This window comes from Orcinus orca, chromosome 6 (genome assembly GCF_937001465.1).
Source record: "Orcinus orca chromosome 6, mOrcOrc1.1, whole genome shotgun sequence".
Classification (NCBI taxonomy): Eukaryota; Metazoa; Chordata; class Mammalia; order Artiodactyla; family Delphinidae; genus Orcinus; species Orcinus orca.
The window spans coordinates 69,688,422-69,711,840 of NC_064564.1; the positions used below are offsets into that span (position 1 = coordinate 69,688,422).

General features: G+C 40.9%; 1 protein-coding gene across 2 annotated transcripts in view; it reads right to left on the bottom strand.

Moving 5' to 3' along the window:
* Positions 1-23,419, bottom strand: part of DOCK8 (dedicator of cytokinesis 8) — a 222,374-nt gene that overhangs the window by 119,737 nt on the left and 79,218 nt on the right. For both annotated transcript variants that reach the window (XM_004276426.4, XM_033440226.2), the window contains 5 exons: positions 18,562-18,685; positions 13,794-14,006; positions 9,330-9,415; positions 5,203-5,269; positions 2,957-3,106 (listed from right to left, as the gene is read on the bottom strand). In XM_004276426.4, the coding sequence (XP_004276474.1) occupies positions 2,957-3,106; positions 5,203-5,269; positions 9,330-9,415; positions 13,794-14,006; positions 18,562-18,685 (640 nt within the window). The remainder of the gene's footprint in view (positions 1-2,956; positions 3,107-5,202; positions 5,270-9,329; positions 9,416-13,793; positions 14,007-18,561; positions 18,686-23,419) is intronic.

Sequence of the window (23,419 nt, forward strand, 5' to 3'; positions counted from 1 at the left end):
AAACATGTATTATGCCTACAATAAAAAATACAATAAAAGTTATTTTTTAATACAAAACCCACGAGACATATGTAGGATGTTAATAGCTCATTTTGTTTATTATTGCTTACAACGTAAAAAAAGAGATACGACCTCTGTGAAAGTCAGGTTGGGGACTAAAACCTTCCACAAAATGAATAAATGAACAGAATAAATTATCTGTAATTGTCTCCCTTGTATTTCCTATTAGGGCTGCTTCTCTGGATTTAACAGACTTGGAAAGGAACTTGAAAGCAGTAGGATGGTACAGCTTTTCACTTTGCTAACTGGCTGGTAATATGAATTACTACTGTCAAGCATCGTCTTCCATCTTGCTGCAAGTGAAGGACCTGGCTGGCCATAAATCTAGGCACCATGTTTAAGAGAAAAAAAAGCAGAAATTTAAAATTGTCTAACCCTCTGCTCAAAGAAAATTTAATTTAACTTATATGTGGAAGAGAAAAACAAATGGATTTAGTCCCATTAGTCTGTGTTAGTAGTTGAGATAATCCTTGAAGAAGAAGTTTGGGTCAACATATCCTAAAAGGCACACATTCTTAACAGGCACTGTCAATTAGGCACCAAGTATTTAACCAGAAATACCCAAGTGGTGGAGGGTGATTCATGGAGTTTCAAAGGAAATGGCATGGGGCTGCTCAACGAACATCTGTCTCAAGAAGACTGCAAGCATTAAGTCTCTCGTCTCACAGAGGAACTTAAAAACCCCTTCCCACTGCCATAGCCTGAAGATGAGGCTGATCCTCCTGAGAGATGCACCAGGTTGAGGCCATGGACACGTAACACTCGAGGTAGAAACTAACCCATTTTCCTGTTAGTCAGCGATCATTCACCTATTCATTTGTTTAGAAAACATTTGTTGAGTCCTTTCTGTAGGGTAGCTGTTGGGGAGACAAGGTGGTGAACTTGACAGGCCTGGTCCCTATCCTCCTGAAATTGATGGTCGGGAGTTTATACAGCAAATTGGAAAGAAGCTAATTTTTCCATGAGGTCAGTGGACAGAAGTGTGGTCTTTAAAATGAACTTTGAACCGAGATAAAGAACCTTCTCATTAGAATCCTGAAGCGAAGAATGGGAATGCCATGACTTTGCATCTAGAGCATGGAACCCACAGGAGAGGGATCTCCAGAATTTGGAAGGAGGATCCAGATTCGACCAGATCAGCAGATACGATTCCCTTCACCGAGTTGGACAAGGCTAACTTCAGGTACTTTGCGAGAAGGAGCTGCCGGCTGCTATGGGAGCCTACTATGTGGTCCGTCAGCATTGATACGTAAAAGAAATGCCTGAGTCCTCGTAACCATGGCAGGCAGAGGAAAGGGGCATATCAGAATTGCCTGGGAATTTCTTTAAGGTAAAGAGGCTACCCTCAGCCCTATTTAGAGGGGAAGAAGCAACAACTGTGGTATTACAATAAAGAAAAACAAATCAGAAGCAAACCAGGGACTGTCTTACTGAGTAGATTTAAATTTCTTAACTCTATCCAGACAATTTAGAGAATGTTTATCACTGCCAAATGAATGCATTTATACATCTGAAAATTTTGGAATACACTTAGTAATAGTCACCCATAGGTAACCATATTTAGCAGATATTTAGCAGATATTTAGCAGACTACCATGGGTTACCCAAAATAAAGTCATCCACTGAGAACTGGAATTGGAAATAAAATTTGGATCTATGGAACTGGTATTGGTTTCTTTGATTTCCCAGGCTGGAGTGAATTTTAAAAGTAACTGCAGGCTGCTACAGTTTGCTAGAGTGGACTTTAAGCTAATTTTCCTGTATGTCTAAGTAATGTTGCAATGAAAAGGACACACATTAAGTGTGACAACAAGAGATGTGTCTTTTTAGCAATAGAATTTTAACTCTGTTTTCCAGAAACTTCAACAAGTTCCCTTCAAGCTATAATGACCTTTCAGAATTTTTGTAAAACGGTGTAAAGGGAGCTAGAATGGAAGGACATCTGCCTCTTGTTAAGTGACCTCCACATCACCTGAAGTTTTTGGAACCTGTATGCTACTCTCATAGGATCATGGGGGAATCAATGAGATTATGGACATAAAACACTGTGCTAACTACAAAATGTCCCAATCCTAGAATGCTGGGTGTACATGAAATTAAAACAACAGGACTTTTTTTTAATTTGAGGGTCAAGAGTCAATGAGACTGATTATTTGGCTTAAAGTAGATAAAATACTCAATGTTTGCTGTTAACTTCTAACCAGCCATTTTGGTGTGTAGAGAAAGTCTCTGGTTTTCTTACATCAGCAAAGAGTACAATCTAGAATGAAAGGTCTTTCCACTTAGAACTGCCCACAGATTTTGACTCTCACTAGACATACTCAGTCTGTGAGATGGTGATGAATAAGGGAGAGTGAAGCTTGGACACTATAACCCACACCTCAAACTGTCAGAGCCTGGATTTTCGGACATTTAACTCTGGGTCTTTAGAAAAATGTGAACATGATTAGGAGACTCTATCTGAGATTTTTCTCCACAGCAGCATCCCAGAGCTGGATAGCTGAGGGTGTTTTCCTTGTTAGAAGGAAGGGTGTCTATACATGCCAGACTTTATTCTGTAATCACAACTACTCACTGAGGGAGGTGTTATTATCTCCACTTTACAGATGAAGAAACTAAGTCTCAGAAAGGTTAGGTAATTGCCCAAAGTCATATAGCTACTAAGTTGCAAAGCCAGGACTCAAACCTAGGACCGTTTGACTCCAAAACCCATAGTCATTCTAGTACCCAACACAATTTGCTCGTAAAGGAAAAGGAGTAAAGTGGAGAGGGAAACAAAGCGAATCTCACAGAGGACATGTAATATTTTCTGATACCTCTTTCACTCTAAACATGCACTGGGAGTAATGCAACAATGAGAACATCAGACTGTGCCAATCAGATTGTGTTGAACTACCTTGACTACTAGGTAGATGTCCGAGGATGGATAGGTGACTGAGAATACCGCAGATCTTGCCTGACTGGACGTGGCAACAGAGGCCGTGTGAGCACGCAGAAATCCTTTGAATTGGTCAGAGTTCAGGTCACAGTGAAAATTTTCTGAGATCTGTAAATGAGTGGCAAAATGAAAAATGAGTTATACCTATTGTTCTCATGGTCTAAACATGTTAAAAAAAAAAAGTGGAAAAGAAAAACCCACCAGGTTTCACCAGACAAATAAGTATAACCGTAGACATGGTTTATGACTAGCAGCTGCTGGAAAATCTGATACGTATTTTGTCACAGTCTCTAGATATTTCTGAGTCATTTGAGAGATGTTCTTTGAAACATTAAAATTTGTATTAACCCACCAGTATCTCCTGAATTTCAGTGATGTGCTAGGTACTGCATTGAAGAAAAGCAAGGCATTACTTTGGCTCTCAATTAGTTTACAATCGAGAATGAGGGAAAAGGCAAATGCATACTAACTACAGTAAGAGCAAAATATAAGTGACCACACTCCTACAAAAAAGCGCTGTGGAAGTTCCCGAGGGTGAGAGGTCACATCCACTTGGGGGGGATGGGGAATGCTTTCCATGGGGGAGGCATGTGAGATGGACAGGCCTTGGAAGAAGGTTCCGCCAAGCAGAGCTGGAGGGGGACTGTGTACCAGGGAGAGAGTGCAGCACAGATATCTCAGAGGCTGTAACACGGGGAGTGACTTTAGTTCACATCAAGGAGCCTGGCTTGACTCTGCCTAGGCTCTCGAGGGAAAGAAAGCAGATGAGAGCCATCCTGAAGAAAGCCGGGCATGGAAGCTGAAGAGTTTGCTTTCGATGTTGCAGGTAGTGACTATCCATTACAGATTTCGAGCAACAGCATGTCACGATGAAGGCTCCTGAGCTCAGCGGTGCGGCGTTACTTAAGAACCGCTGTAGAGTTGGGTTTCCCCTTCACCACTAATAGATTTACAGCCAAGAAGTGGCTCCCGGGCAGAGACTACATTTGCCAGCCTCCCCTGCAGAGTTAGGAGTGAGCGCGTGACTAGATTCTTTCCAGCGAATTGTGAGCACAAGTGATGATGTGTCTAACTTCCAGGCTCCAACACCACACCACACCCCCACCATCTTTCCTCCTTTTTCCGGGGGCCGTAGCGGCAGTGACAAGAGTGACTGGGGAGGGCATATACTGAAGATGTATGGAGGAGACACTGCCACTTGGGTTCCCGAATGCCTGAGTGGAGGAGACCACTGTTGACCCCGCACCTCCCTACTCTGGATTGTTAAGAGACAAAGGCAGAAAATTCTCCTTCTTCTAGCCAAGGGTTCTCCATATGTGGCCCCCTGACCAGCAGCTTCAGCGTCACCTGGGGACCTGTTCGAAATGCAAATTCTTAGGCCCCATCCAGATTTACTGAATCGGAAACTCTGGGGGTGGGCCCACCATCTCTTTTAACAAGCCCTCCGGGTGATTCTGCCTGTGCAAATCTGAGCTTCAAACCACTGTAAACCATTTAAACCACTTAAACCATTAAACCATTCAGCTTTAAACACTGAATGTGTGTGGGGGAGGTCTCCTTGTTTTAGCAGTTTACCTGCCCTGACCAATACAAATCTTAGTGATCATTAATATTTATTCAAAATATACACACTTTCTTAGCTACTGAATGGTTATGGGTAGAGGGGCAGAAACGTCTCCTCTGGTTTTGCTATTTGTGCCCTCCTCTAGGAGTTACGAAACGACAAAACATTAAGACATTCATGGAGAAATCTTTTCAATTAAAAGCACAATATACTTGGTGAGGTCTCTACCTGATGGCAAATTTAGACTTTCATTGCACAAGATGCCTTCCATTCATGATAAGCCTGTCTCACAATGCAAAAAACTCCCCAACTGAGGAAACATTACATGCACTGGGCTTGTTATAGCCATGTTTACATTGCTTTGTTTTATGTGTAACCCCATATGTCACTATTTCACTTCTCTATCTCAGCCAGGCTACCACCTCCAGCTGACTTTCTCGTAAAGGTTCTTCAAAGAACATAAATTCCCAGGTCACTTCTTTAAAAACTGCAAAGGCAACAGAACTGGACATATCAAAGGTCATTTGCTTTCAAATCTGATGTGGTTTTCCTACATAGAAGTGAGATTTAAAAACATGAACCCCAAGACAACGAACAACATGCAATGCCCTCAGGGTTGGGCTATTTTTTGCTGTCTTACCTTTTTCCTTTCTTTAACATCGTAGAGGGCAATGCTGGCAAACAGAGGCTCAATTTCAATCTCAAACCTGTCAGAGAAAGAGAGAAAAACATATAGTTTTAACTTAGATACTTCTGAATTTTCTGAAAGTGCCTGGATATATAATCTGGTTAAAAATGTAAGTTGTTTTCAGAAGTATTTGGGTAGCTCTATGCATGTGAGAATCACACTGGAATGTTAATGGAGAAATATGGGAGGTTCATGGAAAATTCCTAATCATTTGAGATCATGGTGGATGGTACGTTCTCCCCAAAAGTGCTTGCTGGTGACCCTGCAACAGAGAGCGGGTGGAACAGATCCTTGGTCTGATCCAGTACGGCGCTTCTTACCATTGTAGCTGCTGTGTTCTCAGAGGATTGAGTCTCTGTCTTAGCTAAAGGTCTTGTTTATAGTTTACAGATTACTGCTAGACTAGAAAGCTCTATTATTCAATTTTAAGGGCTGGGGCTTTTCAGCTAGTACAAAAAAAAAAGTTCAGTTGCTTTTCTTTAGGTTAGGTTATGATGTGTGTGAATATCTGGCCCTTCCTAACTCCACTGCCAGGGCAGCTGCTGACCTGAGGTGGAGGGAGGGGATTGAGCACTGCTGATAAACACCGAGGTGTGTGGATCCAATGAGAGCTGGAAATACGGCCCTAATTGCCAATTCCCCCAGAAATGGTGGGTTTGAAGAGAGGGCATCCCCAAAGCATAATCCTGCCACACGTTATAGGATGCACGTGGAGCAGAGGTGTTCACCTTCCAAATTTCCCAGGTTAACAATCCATGATACTGCCGCTAAGAGCCCTAGTAATCAGGCCCTGGATCACCGTTATGGCAGAAGTCAGGTAAATTAGGTCAAATTTTGTTTCAAGGCATATGTGAGAGGATGGCCTTATCACTGGATAGCTTTGCCTAAAAAGAGGACTTTTGAAGAAGAATATTTGGGCAGAGGTAACCACAGACAAGAGTGAGTCGGTCAAATGGCACTTTCGGAAATGAGGCAGTAAGGCATGATGGCAAAGGAGGGCACTGAGTCAGACAGACCTGGGCTCTGTTCCCTCTCCCACTGCCTGCTAACTCTGGGATCTTAATCAGGTTACTTACTTTTCCCAGTTGCATTTATTTATCTGTAACATGATGAAAGGACATCTGCTCTTCCCATTTCCTAGGACTGTTGTAAGCATTGTGAAGGATAATGTGTGTGAATATGCTTTATAAACAATGTCAAGGAACACCATTATCCACAGTAGCCAAAAGGTGGAAGCGAACTCAGGTGTCCATCAAGGGATGAATGGATCAATAGAATGTGGTATATGCATACAATGGCATATTATTCAGTCTTGAAAAGAAAGGAAATTCTGACACATCCTACCATATGGAAAAATGCTGAAGACACTGTATAAGTGAAATAAACCAGTCACAAAAGGACACGCGTTATATAATTCCACTTTTATGATGGAATGGTGGGAGAGAGAAATGGGAATTATTGTTTAGTGGGTACAAAATTCCAATTTGGGAAGGTGAAAAGAGTTCTGGAGATGGATGGTGGTGATAGGTGTACACCAGTGTGAATGCACTTAATGCCACTGAAACACCACTCAAAATGGTTGTGATGGCAAATTTTACATTATGCATATTTCACCACAAATAAAATTTAACATTATCATTAAATTTTTACTGTTCATATTTAAACATTCTAGGTTTACCTATAAGAACTTGCTTTCTTTTATCTAGTTTATTTAAAGTAGTGAAAGACAGGATGATCTCTTTGGTTCATCTCCCCTATTGCAGGCATATGTTGGTATGAATACTATTTAAGATACTGGTGGAGTAGGTCAAGTATACGTTGAGCAAACACTGCGATTCTACTTAATTTCTGCTTTGGCAGTTTTGGGGGAAAAATAACTAGAAACTACACTTCACAGTTTTCATCAAGAGAAATCCAAGTGACTCAATTTGTTTTTTAAATAATATTACATGACTATCTTAGTGACCATGTGTTCCCACCTGTGAGAAGAGCTACCATTTATTTATGGAAAACATCTAGGAGACTTAGTGTCATGCATCACAGGGAAGAATTCCTCCAATCCCAAAGGGCATAGTTGCTGTATCGATCAGATGAGCTTCCTGTGGTGGGTGGGTGAGTGCCTCAGACAATAGGGTGGATTTCCTGAACAATGAATGCAGAGGGGGACCGATCAGCCACTTCCACTCAGTCCTCCTGCTGAAGGGCTAGGAGGTTCCCCCTTCCGGGTCAGCTCGCAAGGGCTAGAGTTTGCCTTTCTGTACCCGTTGCTTGATACAGAGCTCACTTATTGGCCGCTCATCTCCGTGTACAAGACAAAACGTCCGAACTCCTCCCCCCATCCTACTGGTAAAACTGGCTTAAGGAGGGTGTTACAACATCAAGAGATCTCCACACCTGTGTAAGCAGTCATGCTGGCTTGTGTTCTGAGCAGAGAATTCGGGCGCCTCCGCAACAGAATCAGAAATTTATGGCACATAGGAACTTTGAGATCTGGTCTCACTACTTCATTTACAAGAACTCAAAATCCCAGAGACGTCCCCAGGGCTGAAACATAGTCTTGAATCCAGAATCCAAAGGCTCTAATTGCAAACCAGGTGCTGCCTAAGGGGTCCATGAATTGACGTCAAGAGATGGATGACCTTCCTAATAGGGTATGAAAAAATGTTATGCTTATGAACTTTTGCCTTGGTAGAGCATTCACAACTTAATATCTTCAAAAGAGCCTATGGGGCTTCCCTGGTGGCGCGGGGGCTTCCCTGGTGGCGCGGTGGTTGAGAGTCCGCCTGCCGATGCAGGGAACACGGGTTCGTGCCCCGGTCCGGGAAGATCCCACATGCCGCGGAGCGGCTGGGCCCGTGGGCTGTGGCCGCTGGGCCCGTGGGCCGTGGCCGCTGGGCCTGCGTGTCCGGAGCCTGTCTCCGCAGCGGGAGAGGCCACAGCAGTGAGAGGCCCGCGTGCCGCAAAAAAAAAAAAAAAAAAAAGAGCCTATGAAGAAGTGGAAGAACTAATTCTCTAAAGCAGCAGTCTGCAAAGAGGAAAGGGAGGCAGGCAAGCACTCCAGGGGGTAGGCAAGACAATCCACTGGAATGCAGGAAGAAAATACTATCATTTATTTTTATTTATTGAGTGCATCCTTCAAAATGCCTCATTTATGTACGTTTTATAATATATATAATATTTAATAAACAAGCACAAAATGAATACACACATGCAGAGGATGTGTGACTTCTAAATACAATCCAAAAATATGGAAACAATTGCTTTAAAGCAAATGCGGCCCATGAGATGAATCCAGATTTCAGACATGTTCTTTTGGAAATGTGTGGTACTTAAGAAGGAAATGAGAAAATAGTTAAGAAGTCAGGAAATTATGCAGAAAAATCTGGATTTCTAGCTTCTCTTAAAAAAAAAATCAGACAATTGACCAAAATGGGCTTGTTTACTTGGATGGCAAGAATTGGCCCTAGCTAGTAGTGGGTGCCCCGTTGAGATAGTTTGCTGCAGTCCCCACTACTCTATATTGTCCACTGGCACTGAGACTGAATTTTAGTTGCATTTTTCATTGTGTTTTAACAGTGGTGTGCTGGTAAATGTTTAACAAACAAGCCTCTAAAAAAAAAAAAAAAGGCTCTAATTTGTAGCATTTTCTGAGTTCAGTGTTGTGAATATTTCCACCATTTCACCATGGCCAATTTCAAGCTACCAACGTGACTTCACTGAATAAAGAGTTGGGAAGAGAAGTATGCAATCAGCTCTCAGGAGTTAGAGCGGACTCCAGCACGCCAGTGGCTTTTACTGTTATTTTTCTTAATGTAGGCCACTTCACTCAATTAATTACCTACGTGCCTAACCTTAGTGTTTTGCCTTCCCTGTCATAGAAGAATGACTGTCAAAGGCTTGGCAGGATTAGAATCTGGGACTAGCTGACTTCAAACTCTGCTCTTTCTACTACCTCACAGGGCACTGTTAAAAGTGTGTTGGGGGTCCTCCCCGATTCAAGCTCTGAGGGTAAAAACACAGTCTGTATTTGAAAGGCAAGACACACCTCAATGTAGTGATTAGTGTCTGCTCATACTTACTTCAGGGTCAGCAACTTGACCAATATTCTGTTGCCCAGATGTTCCTTAGGACAGTCTGGTACCGGACGTATTTCCACAGCATCCTCCTATTGTTAATCACATTGTAAAAGAAATCAGTAGTGAATTCCCATGAAGAGTTCCAGTTGAAGTTAACTCGGGGAAGGGAAGGCTGCTAGCCACCATGCAAGACAGCTTGCATTTGCTTTATTTCTAATTGCAGAATAACACATTGACTTTTACAAGACAGTTTATTATCCAACCCCTATGCTTCAAAGTCAGCATTTACAGCCAACATTTTCTCCTTTCAGAAAGCCAAGAATTTAAGACAAAGAGACCGAGGGAGGAAGGAAGGAAATGTGAACATGGATATGGCTTAGTAACATCCACCAGATGGCAATGCAAAATCTTACACCTATTGTTGACTTTTTTTTTTGGCCGGTTCTAAGGACACAGAATATTTCTCCTGCCAAAGGCTTTACTAGTAAATATGTGAGTTTCAGATTTGAGATCTGAGTCAGAACAGTTCACCTGCGGCTATAAACCATTAAAACTATAATACAGTGTCTTTCTCGGTTTACTGTTTTCTTAAACAGATGACAGAGATTTGGGGTTGAATTTGTAGGTTCTAAATAGACATGTCCAGCTAGAACTTGCTAAAGTTCTAAGTATAGAGAAGCTTAGTAATGACAAATTTAAGAGATACGTCTGTCTATTTTGCTACATAGGGACCAAGGGACTTAAAGGGAAGTATCAAGTTCCTGTTGTAACTTTGAACATTCAAATGTGAACTATCACAGTATCTTAAGTATAGTCATGCATGCAAAGATCAACAGTGCCAGTTTCCCTGAGAACTTTAATTCTTGCTCTTGTAGTAAGCTATACAAACTCTGATGAGTGGTCTGCAGCTCACAAGGGTACAACGAATAGAGCCATGTCTAGTTGTATTTTCCTGGGCTATAAATGATATCCCAAATACCCCACAACAACCAGAAGAATTTTAAAATTCTGTTCTGATGCCTACACTGAGCTGAAGTTGAGAGACTTCAGCTCAGTGTAGGCATCAGAACAGAATTTTCAGGGTGATCAGAACAGACACATCTGAAAGGGAAGGGGCCCCTTATTGGAAAACAACCTCACCGTAAAGACATTCCTGGGTTTCCAAGACCCCCTTTGGTCTGGATTCAGAACTTTGGGATCCTTTTTAAAAAGCTTTTCACTTGGAAAATTGTAAACATATACAAAGGTAGAGAGAAGAATGTAACAAACCACATTTACCTATCACCTAGCTTTAACAATTTCGACTCATGGGCAACTTGGTTTCATCTATACTCCCTCTTACTACCTTACTACCCCATTCAGTGTTGGAAGCTTAGAAGCAAGGCCCCACCTATCATATATTTTCATCTGTGAATATTTCAGTACAGATCTCTAAAAGATAAGGACTTTCTAAAAACACGTACCATAATACTATTATTACTTTTTAAAAATTAAAAATAATTTCCTATTGTCACGAAATACGTAGTCAGTTCCAAACTTCCCCAGCTGTCTGTTTTTTTTACAGTTAGTTTGTTAATTCAGGTTCCAAACAAAGTCTACATATTCATATGTTTCCTAACTCTAATCTATATGAATTTCTTGCACCTTTACAGTTATCTGAAATGAGAATGAATTGCCAATAAAGCAGAAGAGGAAATGTGAAGTTGTACTGGATACCCGTTGTTTTCCTCTTCCTGGGAGGAAACAGATAGATATTTACAACGAGAGAGAGAGAAAGAGAGAGAGGGAGAAAGGCAGAGAGAGAGAGAGAGAGAGAGAGAGAGAGAGAGAGATCGTAAGAGAGAAAGGGATAATATGAGAGATGATGCTCTTCCATCAGCTGACCCAAGGATCCTGAGGCCAACTCTACATCTGCCTACTTGTGATTTCATTATGTGAGCCAATAAGTCCCTACCTTTTTTCCAGAATTGGTTTTTACTTGGGTCCCATTACTTGCAACCAAAAGAGTCCAATGCAAACTCCTCTACGATTTGGAGTATAGTGGCACCCTTCTTATTGATCAACACATAGGATGCCTTTTACAGAATCAGAGTGAATCAGGGAAAAAACTCACCTCATAGAAGCTTGGTGGTTGAATTCTACTTTTGCCTCCCCTGTATACTCGGTCATAATTTGGATGTAAGAGTTCACCTCTCTTCCAACTTTTTTTCATCGGGAAATAAAGTAATAATAATATAAAATAATTTCACTAATGTGGTGTCAAAAAATTCAGCACTTGTAATCATTTCATGGTAGGCCAGAAAGTTACCCTTTTTTCTACAGGACTTTCTCTGGAGAAAGTACAAGTTACAAGAACAGATGCAATTTCTGTGTGTACAACTCCAACACATTAAAGGGCTGGTATAGAAGCCCTCTAACATTTTAGACTTAGCAATTTCCAAATAACCTATACACAATCACAAAGCATTCCTCTCCACTTAGTATGGCAGGCCCCATTAGGACATCTGCTAGATCATAACTTTTAGTCTCAATTGAGTTTCTGCATTGTTTAAAGACCATAAAACAAAATTCCTTCAAAATAGTCTATGATTCATCCTTGTAATCAAGCCTGGATATCCTCCCATTTAATCTCATGAAGGAGACTTTAATGAGCTGATGTCTCACTGGAAGTCTTCTCCTCACCCTTTAACTGTTTTCTCTCTACTGGTGTCCATTTGGGATCTTTATTACCTTTTGGCACCTCCATCATGGAATTGGGAGGAAGAAGAATGCAAGTGAAGGTCATATCAGTCAGATATAGTATTTCTTGACAAATTTGGTAAGAAGTTTTAAAGCTGTAGATGGAAACTGAAAAGTTACAAGATGTGATTGTTTATGTCATCTTTGGATTTCCATTAGGTGTGCTAATATACCAGGTAGCCATATATAGATAAATAAACAGTTAAACATAAAATTTGGAGTTAATGGGTTTGGATTCCCCATTCTATAATTCAATTTACCTGCTGTATCTTGAACAAGTTATTTAACCTCTCTGATTCTTACTTTGTAATCTGAATATGGAGATGATAACACTGCCCACATAATTCATATTTATTTTTAATCTGCCGCATTCAGAAGAGGATTCGAGGCCCCTGACAATTAAAAAAAAGGATTTGAGGCCACTGCAAATAAAATAAATAGACGAGAAAACCAAGGTGGTTGGAAAATAAGGATGAGAAAAAAAGAAAGCTGAAGTAAATTCAGGACACCAATAAGTAAGCCACCAGATTTAGTAGAGGTGAACAGAAATTTGACTCCAGGTAACGAATTCTGTGGAGCTGATTACAAGATGTGACAATCTCTAAGCATACACGTTTTCTCAGTGGGAGCATAATTCTTCTTTGTCTGAAGGCTTGAGGGACCATTTTTTTTAGATCCTCTTTGAGGCAGGTGCTGTATGATGAGTAGGTCAATATCCTCAATAATATTTGCACAGTGGACATATCATATCAAATAGCTGCTGTTTCCCTTATTGTCTTTTTTTGCTGACCACTAGTAAGCTCATCGAAGGGCAGATAAGCAAACAGTTCACAGGGGTGGGGGAGTCACAAGGTGTGAGAATGAGGCTCCCTGATGGTTTTGATTGATCCTAAGATCTCATTTCAAATACACAGAGGCATGGAAGGATGGCATATCTTTTATGCAAAATTTCCCTAAATCTTATTTCTTGCAACTCAGCTTTTAATAAAATTTGGACAGCAAAGATATATTGCGGTAATCCGTTTCTGGCAAGACGCAGAAATGAAGATATTCTGACATGCAGAACGGGAGACTATGAGCCTCTTATAAAGGAGCCTGAACGGGCCTGAATAACGGTCATCTGCCATCCCATCCAAAGTGCCCCCAGGAGCGACCACAGGCAAAGCCTAAATCGAGTTGTTTCAGGTCAGCTCCACTATACAGAGTAGACAATCAAGATCTGGGTGTTCTATGCATTGGGAACACGGCTATGATTATTTTCGACTGGAATGTTTTCACAGCAGGTCTCTCTGGTTGTTCACAGAGACCATCCAACAAAAACCAGAAAATCTTAACAAAGCACTAACGAGCATCAAGGATTAAGTAATACATGTATTGATAGATTAGCCGCAAAACACACCTTCAAGTAACTCAATGGTTTGACTGGCTGAGTGGGCGGACTGCATGTAGACCCTTGGAATGTTTTGAGGATTAAATGAGACAGTATCAGTGAAAGTGTTTTGTAAAGCGCTATGAAAATCCTAGTTGTTATCAAGGAACCTCGTCTGTATGATTGATCAATAATTTGCTCTGCTGTTACACAGGCTTGCCTTAGTGAAAAGAACAGCCCAGAAATCACAGAAGTAAGCATCCTGACATTACTATACAGTAATGACAAACAATGATATTTTCCGGGAGGCTCCCTGTGTCTTCACTGAAATTCTCCAGCATAAAGATGGTCACACCCACCTCATCCACTGACGGGTAAAGGGCAAAGAGCTCGGCCTGCCGATTGGTCCTCCGGGCCTCCTCATTCTGCTTCTCAAAGTCCTCGGCACTCACTTGTTGCACGAGGTTTTTCAGCCGCAAATCAGGCTGCAGGCTGCGGAGGTCAAAGTCACAGGCAGTGATGGGGCCTTTCCCAGACACATCGCACAGCACGTTCAAGTGGCAGGGGCCTGCCTGTGAAAAGAGACGTGTCTTGGTGAGAGAGATCGTGGGTCTAAAATGAGAACTAAAGGGTCTGGAATGTCTCAAGACTGCTCCAATGTGAGATTGCAGAGTTGGACCTCAAAGAATTTCTGACAAGAATCACATCATAGCTTCCTGGACTGGGTATCCTAAAATTAAATGTATCCTTCCTGCCTGGAAGCAGGTAATTAACTCATCAGATGTAGATACACCTGTTCTTGAGGAAAAGTTTGAAAACAGTTCTGTATTGCTGTTAGTTTGGGGCATGTTCTTTTCTGGAGATTGGGAGCCAAACCTCTTATGAACCCTACTCATGTCTTGTGCTCAACCAGAACAGAACTGGAATAAGGTGTTTAAAAACAGCAGAGACTGGCCTGGGGAATAAAGGGACCTCATCCTAATCCCAACTCCAGAGCTTGGCTTTCGAAACTGGAAAATGAAACTATCTGTGAGAAGCCTTCCAAATTAAATTTTATATAAACTCCAAAGCTGAATAGTATGTTTCCAAAGACGGAGATGTGGGCATGGGAACACTTTCCTACAGGACTGTAGTAACAGTTACAGGAATAAACACCAGGAAAAAAAAAAACAACGAGTGTTTGCTATTCCAGCAGTATTCACTCAGCTGCAGTGTGTTTGAAAAAAACTGTCTTATTTCAGTCACAAAGTGGCCACTTCATTCCACTATAAATGTCCTGGAAATTGGGAAATGGATACCTAACTACAGACTTGGCAAAAAACATACAATCATAATCAAGAATATGTTGTAAGAATAATAGATGGATCTGTTATAAACACCTGTAAAATTTACAGTAAAATGTTATTCTCAAAGTACTATTACATGGACATACTACTGTACAATATCTCCATAATACATATTTTTGGTGACATCTGTCTACCTCATAAAAGTGTTACTCTCCTAGATCGTAAATTTTATCTAAACTGAATGTGTTAACAATAATCAATGGTAATACTTTAATTATTAATACTTTTGTTCATCTCAAAATTTGTAAGATGCTTGGGAAACTGAATTGGATTTCCCAACACTCTTTAAAAGGATGTAAAGATGTAGACAGAGAGATAGATAGATAGCTATTGATGCCTTTATCTATCTTCAGAATTTATTCTAAGGCCACAACTGGACAAGTGAGCAAAGATGTGAGGACAAGAGTATCTCTGGAACTCTGTAATAACAAAATAATAGAAACAACCTAAATGCCCCCCTCAAAAAGAAACTTTTCAGGTTAAGAGATCTTGGAACTCTCATACAGTGGAACATTAGGCAGCTGTTAAAAAACAGAAAAATGTGCTGCCATTGGAAGAGAAAGATGATCATAGTATATTGTCTTGTTAATAAAAAAGGAAATTATACAATATTGTATATAATATAATTTTTATGAAATATTATGTGTATCATGGATTCACATCATATATATATTTAACTTATGAAATTCAGGCATTTGGCCTCGCAATTCCACTCAATAAGGTGCATAAAAATGATTGAAAAGGGCTTCCCTGGTGGCGCAGCAGTTAAGAATCTGCCTGCCAATGCAGGGGACACAGGTTCGATCCCTGGTCCGGTAAGATCCCACATGTCGCGGAGCAACTAAGCCCGTGTGCCACAACTACTGAGCCTGCGCTCTAGAGCCCGTGAGCCACACCTACTGAGCCCGCGTGCCACAACTACTGAAGCCCGCACGCCTAGAGCCTGTGCTCCACAACAAGAGAAGCCACTGCAATGAGAAGCCCGCGCACCGCAACGAAGAGTAGCTCCCGCTCACCGCAAATGGAGAAAGCCCGTGCGCAGCAACGAAGACCCAACACAGACAAAAATAAATAAATTTAAAACAAATGATCGAAAGGGAGGATGTTGCTGGACTGAGCCTCTCTCCATGATGAGTATTAGTCTGATACTTAAAACCACACCTCTCTTGTATAACTTGGCTCTGAAACCCAGCCGATGACTTGAGTGCTGTGTTAGTGTGCTGAAGAAATGAGTGTGCTTTATGGCTGCGCTGGACACTCACCTTTTGAATTTACCCTTTTCTGCTCTGCTCTGTGGTGCTGGGTCTGCAACTCAGCAAATCACATTTCTGCTTTGCTCCTTCTCCCTTTAGGTTCTGCCAACAGGGAGCACTCCAGGGAGACTGGATGGCTGGGGGAGGGAGAAGGGACTGACCCTTTCCTCTCTGCCTGCAGTTTCTCTCACCTTGGTTGTGGCCATTGGTCCTAGTCTTCTGTTTCTCTGGCACTTCCAGAACAGCCCTCATCTTACCTTCCTTGGAGGTATCAGCACCAACTGGGCAATTCCTTCTCCCAGGAGGTCTAAGTCCAGACTCCCAGCCCCTGTGAGGTCTCTCCTCTGACGACACCATTGACTAGGCTGCACCCCCTCCTCAGATATTTGAGTCCTAGCTCTGAGGCCCCTCTTCTGAGCTGCTAGGTTCTGATAACTCCAAGCTCCTCCCACTAGACCCATGGTTCTCAAACATGGTCCTGGGACCAGCAGTATCAGCAACTCCTGGGAAATGCTATTTAGAAATGCAAATTCTCGGGCTTTCCTGGTGGCGCAGTGGTTGAGAGTCCGCCTGCCGATGCAGGGGACACGGGTTCCTGCCCCGGTCTGGGAGGATCCCACATGCCGCAGAGCGGCTGGGCCCATGAGCCATGGCTGTTGAGGCTGCGCATCCGGAGCCTGTGCTCCGCAGCGGGAGAGGCCACAACAGTGAGAGGCCCATGTACCGAAAAAAAAAAAAAAAAAAAAAGAAATGCAAATTCTCAAGCCCCACTCCAGACCCAGTGAATCAGAAACTCTGGAGTGGGGCCCAGCCATCTGTGCTCCGACAAGCCCTTCAGGGGGTTCTGATGAAGCTTAGGTTTGAGAACCACTGCCATAGACCCCAGGCTTAGGGTGGCGCGCTGTTTCTTGTAGTTACAATTTCTGTATGACTTCAATTTTCCTTTTTGGTTCTCGCAGTCCTCCAAAATGTGTTTAACCATTTCCCTATGTTAAATTTATTCTGTGGAAATACCTAGTGTTTCTTCTGTATGACTGATACAAGGAACAATTTAGGTGGCCACCTACATGATGAAAGCTGAATTTAGTCAAAATTACCAATGAAAAACCCCTGAAATTTCCCACAGAGGACAGCATACAGATATCCCGTTCCTCAGTAAGCCCACCAGGTTCAGCACTGGAATTGATGGCGGATTCCTCTGCAGAGATAAGTAGTCAGCCTGACTGTAGTTTGAAAAATAGGTATTATTTAAAACTTCTAGTCATATTCAGCATGGCGAGATGCTTGTGTTATGAGGGCACCTGGAAGCTGAAAACTATACCGGTTTAGAAGAAGTCCTGTGAAAACTTGGACACATTTCTTCCTCTCTGTTTTATTTTTCTTACCTATAAAATGGACAGATTGGACCAGAGCACTGGTTTTTAGAATCTTTTTAAAATTGTGTCAAGTATATATGTAACATAAAATTTACCATTTCATCATTTTTTAATGTACAGCTCAGTAATGTTCATTACATTCACACATTCACATTGTTGTGCAACCAGTCTCCAGAACTCTTTTCATTCTGTAAAACTGAAACTCTATACCCATTAAACTATAACTCCTCATTCCCACCCCTCCCCAGCCCCTGGCAACCACCGTTTTACCTTTATATATCTATGAATCTGACTACTCTAGGTACCTCATATAAATGGAATCATACAGTATTGGTTCTTTTGTAACTGGCTGATTACACTGGTGAAGACACTCAGCATGTCTTCAAGGTTCATCCCCATGTTGTAGTATGTGTCAGAATTTCCCCCCTTTTTAAGGCTGAATAGTATTCCATTGGATGTATATGCCACATTTAGTTTATCCATTCATCTGCCCATGGACACTGGGCTGTTTCCACCTTTTGGCTACTGTGAATAATGCTCTATGAACACAGGTGTATAGAGCACTGACTTTTAAACTGTAACTACTCTGTAATAGTAATAATAATAATAACAACAGCAGCAGCAGCAGCAGTAGCCAACTTTTATAGGGTGCAAAGTGTGAGCTGGCATTGTCTTAAATGCTTTACACACATTAACGCATTTAATACTCAAACAACTTCATGAGTTGGGTACTTTTATCATCCTTGTTTTCCAGGAGAGGAAACTGAAGCCCAGAGAGTTGAGTTATCCTGTCTGAGGTTATAGAGTTGGTATGTGATAGACAGTCTGCCTCAGTGTGGAGCTTCCAATCATGCTGCAGCCTGCCTTAGGCCTGGGGACACCTCTGAGTCTCTGCAGGAATCATTATAGGGATGGGCCCAATTCCCCCCCTCCCCAGTTAGAGCCCCTCCACTTTTATCTATTTTCATTTGAACACCAATGTCTATAGCTACAAACAAGTTTGAAAAAAAATATCACTGACTCAAATGGTAGAATTCCTCCTATTCCAATATTCTATGAGTCTAGCCTTTTTATTAGTTTAAAAAAAGATCGACAGCATGCCATGGAAGAACGTCCAGTAACCTGGCAACCGTGTTTGTTGATAGGAAATACCTGAGAGCTGGGTTCACTGCACTCCAAGGTTTCTGACTCAAACATCTGTTTCTGAAGCGTCTTGTGAAAATCTTTTCGGGATCCAGTCTTTTTAAAGCCGCAAATCTCCGAACTTCCTTGGTTTCTTTCATTGTTGTTATTAAATAAGAGAGAGTGTGGAAGGAGGGAGAGGGAGAGAGAGAGAGAGGCAAAATCATTAGATTAAAATAAAAGTAATGGCTTAAGTGCAGACATGGTGCTGAAAGATCTTGCAAAGAGAGGACCATTTGTAATTCTTCACATCTAATTATGCACCAGGCCTAACACAAGGCTCTGTTGTAATGACATACAAACTTGCCTCCTGGCTGGCTCATTATTAAAGGCAGGAGTGGCCTGGGAAAATGCCACTTCAGCGGTGCGGCCATTTCAGCTGTGGGGCATTTGGCTCCAAGCTGAAGCTAAACTATGACCCTAGTGTAAGAGGCTGGAATAAATCTAGCAAAGTGCAGACGCAGCGAATAAAGGTCGTTTGAAGATAAAAATAGAGGAAAACATTTAATCTCCGAATCAATGTTCTTAGTAATGAATAAAAAAGGCAGGACATGGCTAAGAAAAAATAGAAATAAATGATTTATGTACCGAAAGTCTTTGCTGCTATTCTCAGTCGCCACTCCATGCACGCCATTAAACTTGTGTTTAAAAAATGCTGCAAATATTATATATCACTTATATGTAGAATCTAAAAAATAATTCAAATGAATCTATACAAAACAGAAACAGACTCACAGACATAGAAAACAAAGTTACGGTTACCAAAGCGGAAAGGGGGGGTCATGAATTAGGAGTATGGGATTAACATATACAAACTACTACACATAAAATAGATAAGCTTATTTTTGTGTATGGTGTTAGGGATAATTTCATTCTTTTACATGTAGCTGTCCAGTTTTCCCGGCACCACTTATTGAAGAGACTTTTTTCTCCATTGTATATCCTTGCCTCCTTTGTCACAGATTAGTTGACCATAGGTGCGTGGGTTTATCTCCGGGCTTTCTATCCTGTTCCATTGATCTATATTTCTGTTTTTGTGCCAGTACCATATTGTCTTGATTACTGTAGCTTTGCGGTATAGCCTGAAGTCAGGGAGTCTGATTCCTCCAGCTCCATTTTTTTCCCTCAAGACTGCTTTAGCTATTCGGGGTCTTTAGTGTCTCCACACAAATTTTAAGATTTTTTTGTTCTAGTTCTGTAAAAATTGCACTGGTAATTTGATAGGGATTGCATTGAATCTGCAGATTGCTTTGGGTAGTATAGTCATTGGGATTGACATATATACACTAATGTGTATAAAATAGATAACTAATAAGAACCTGCTGTATAAAAAATAAATCAAAAATTCAAAAAACATAAAATAAAACAAATAAGCAACAAGGATTTACTGTATAGCACAGGGAACTATACTTAATATCTTATAATAACCTATAATGGAAAATATTCTGAAAACATATATATATATACACATATACATATATAACGGAATCACTTTGCTATGCACTTGAAGCTAACACACTATTGTAAATCAACTATACTTCAATTTTAAGAAATGTGTTGCTATGGAAAGGGTTTAATATGATGTCTAGCACTGTCACTGGAGAAAGAAGTGAGACCATCACAAAAAAGGCAACAGATATACGCTGTCAAATAATAACTATAGAAACCAACATGTGTATTCCCCATTTTTATGACTCAAAGGCCTCCTGGAAAACACGCTGCAGACTCAACCACACAAACATGCACCTGTTTTGTTTGATTTCCCACACTACTAGGAAACCACTGAGCAAGCTGGTAAAGGGATGTGAAATGAGGTTAGGATTTATTAGGCAGATCAGATGGAAGACAGGTAAAGCAGGAAATGTAGGAGAGCTACTAGCAATGATCCAGATACAGTTTATAACTCTTTGGGAGGGGCGAAGTGTTGGGTTATGCACAGTGGCACAGAGCAAGTATTCAATACTAAGTAAAAGAGGCCAGGAAAAAAATAAAAAGATAACTGCATGATTCCATTGATATGACATTCTGGAAAAGGAAAAGCTCTAGAGACAGAAAAGAGATCAGTGGCTTGCCAGGGTCTGGGGGTAGAGACAGGGGTTGACCACAAAGAGGCCTGGGGGAATTTGGGGGGTGGGTGGGGCATGGAACCATTCTGTATCTTGATTGTAATAGTGGTTACACAACTGTATGCATTTGTCAAAACTCACAGAACTTCAGTCTAAAAAGAATGAATTATAATTACCTCCAAATCAACGGACAGTTTCGGATTATGCCTGGCATTAATTAGGATAGTATGTACATTTAATAGTCATTCAACATAAGGGCTGATACTTCGCTGCGGTTTAGTATAGGATGGTGGTCTCACCGAAGCAGGAGTGAATGGATTTAAGTCCTGGCTCCACAGCTTACAAGCTGTGTGACTTAAGGCAAATGAGTCTACTTCTTTGTGCCTCAATTTCCTTATCAAGATAATAAGAATTAGAATAATACCTAGGTCATCAGTTCTACTGCATGCAACAAATAAATTCTCATATGTAAAATACTTAGAAGATTTCTTGGCTTATGGCCATAATTCAGTAAATATCTGCCACTACTTAATGATGTTTATTAAACAGTATTAGAGAATATGGCTCAATTATATGCCAACTGTCCCTGTCAGTGGACAAACAATCCAAATTAGACCAATGAATAAGATATTATAAGCAAAGGAAAAATAAAAAAAGGTACAACTCAGTATTGTTGAAGATTCCTTTTAATGCAATGGTCCAGGATAGATTTCACATCATAGGCACTAAAATGTATGTATTCATGGAATAAAGATAAGATTTGAAAAATCATAAGAATTATACCTTAGGGCTATTCTAGTTCCAATTCAACCTATGCAAAATATTCCTTTCAAGTGAAATAAGATTTTCTGAGGACTTCAGAAAATGCACTTATCTTAGTATGTCAGAGGGATGAACCCCAAACTCTATCTCATATATTTTAATGCGTCACAGGGGAGAAAACTACTTTCCTCTGGAGGACCATGCTTAATGAAGCCGCTTTGCTTTCTATGGATGTCTTTTTTTTATATATATACAGCAGGTTCTTATTAGTTATCTATTTTATACATATTAGTGTATATATGTCAATCCCAACCTCCCAATTCATCCCACCACCACCACCATCCCCCCCACCTCTGCTTTCCCCCCTTGGTCTATGGACATGTCTTTGTCATCCATAACCATACAGTCAAACACTGATTTAGTTAGCTCTTTTATTCCTCAATTATCTCCTTGCTGATATTACATTTCTCTATAATACCTAGGAATAGTCTTTTATGTCCTTGCTATGTGTGATAATGGCTTTGAATCCCACTTAGGGGGCAGAGGAGTAGAGTAATGGCCACTTGTGTTCCCTCCCACTCTCATAATTCTATAGGACATGTGCCACTCAGATCCTATAATTGAGACTTTTAAATCAGACAAATAGTGCCGCTCATGCAGGATAGAGGAAAGTTTTAGATTTTAACTTGGTAGGGAAAGATTAAAACTACACAGAAGCACAAAGTACTGTTCTCCTTTTGGGAGAACTGTATTTTCCGACTTGAACTGTTTGCCTCTGTTACTTAGACTGGAAGATGCCTTGAATGAATTTCATTTTATCTTTTTCATGTCTATAGCACAAAGTTTTGTGTCCTTGCTCTAAAAATCATAGCTCTTTCCCCTTCATGCCTTTTGCAAATGACCGTTAATCTAATGAATAGAACGGTGCCACGGCTGCTTGTTTATCTCATCTTATTTCCACATATTTTGACAATTTTGTATGTATTGCTGTTTACTGGCATCCTTTGGGTGATGGTAAATACTATAAGCATTATTTTCTCTGTAATTTTAATGAACTAAAGAGAGAATAACTTAAGAATGTGTTTGGTGTCTTGGTGGAGAGTAAAACTCTGAAGTCATTAAACTTGTTGACATGCTATTTATTCTTGGTGTATTACCCATAGTGACAGTGAAACATTTCACGAGTGTTTTGAGCAGCACATAAAAGCCCTTAGGCTTTGTCTTTCATCCTGGGTGATTAAGGTAATTCTGAAGGAAGGTCATGCTCAAGGAGAGCTGGGATATCAAGGAATGGGGTATCATCTGTTTTATTACTCCATATTTTACTCCCAGTGAACTGGTAAACAATTAAAATTCAAACACATCAGTGCATATAATTCAGTTACTCCCAAAACACCATAAAAATGTCTCCCTGATCAATAATTGCTTATTATGACATGCATTTGTTGCTCTGGCTGTCAAGGTGCTTAGCTATTTGCTTTCTGAAAGTATGGAAAGCCAGCCAGCCTCATCAGCCTATGCAGTGACAAAGAGCAATCCAGCTGTGGAAATCACTGTGCCACTCTTGACTTCTTACACGCAGACTCCCCATCCCCATAAATCCACTCCCACCAAAGCCCAATTCAAAGGCCAGCACTTGCACCGAGCCTTCCCTAACCTGGCCAGAAGTAACTGCTCCCTTCTCTGAATTTTCAAAGCATGTTGTTTGTATTTCTCTTGGAAGCTTTTATAATATTCTATGTTACAGTCTAATTACTTGTCTAAATTTTTATCTCCCCTGCTAAATATGTGCTCTCTCTCACTAGACTATGACTTTGCTGAGGACAGGGCCTACTTTAGCGATAGGATTCCTGTAGCAAAGAGTGTATACCTCTTTGCATCTTCTTTGGTGCCTTATTCTCAGGAGATATTTTCTAAACATTTGTTGAATGGGAGAACGAATGCAACTCTAACAAGCAAATATCTGTATCGTTTTCCTCTCACATAAGTGTTCTCAAATC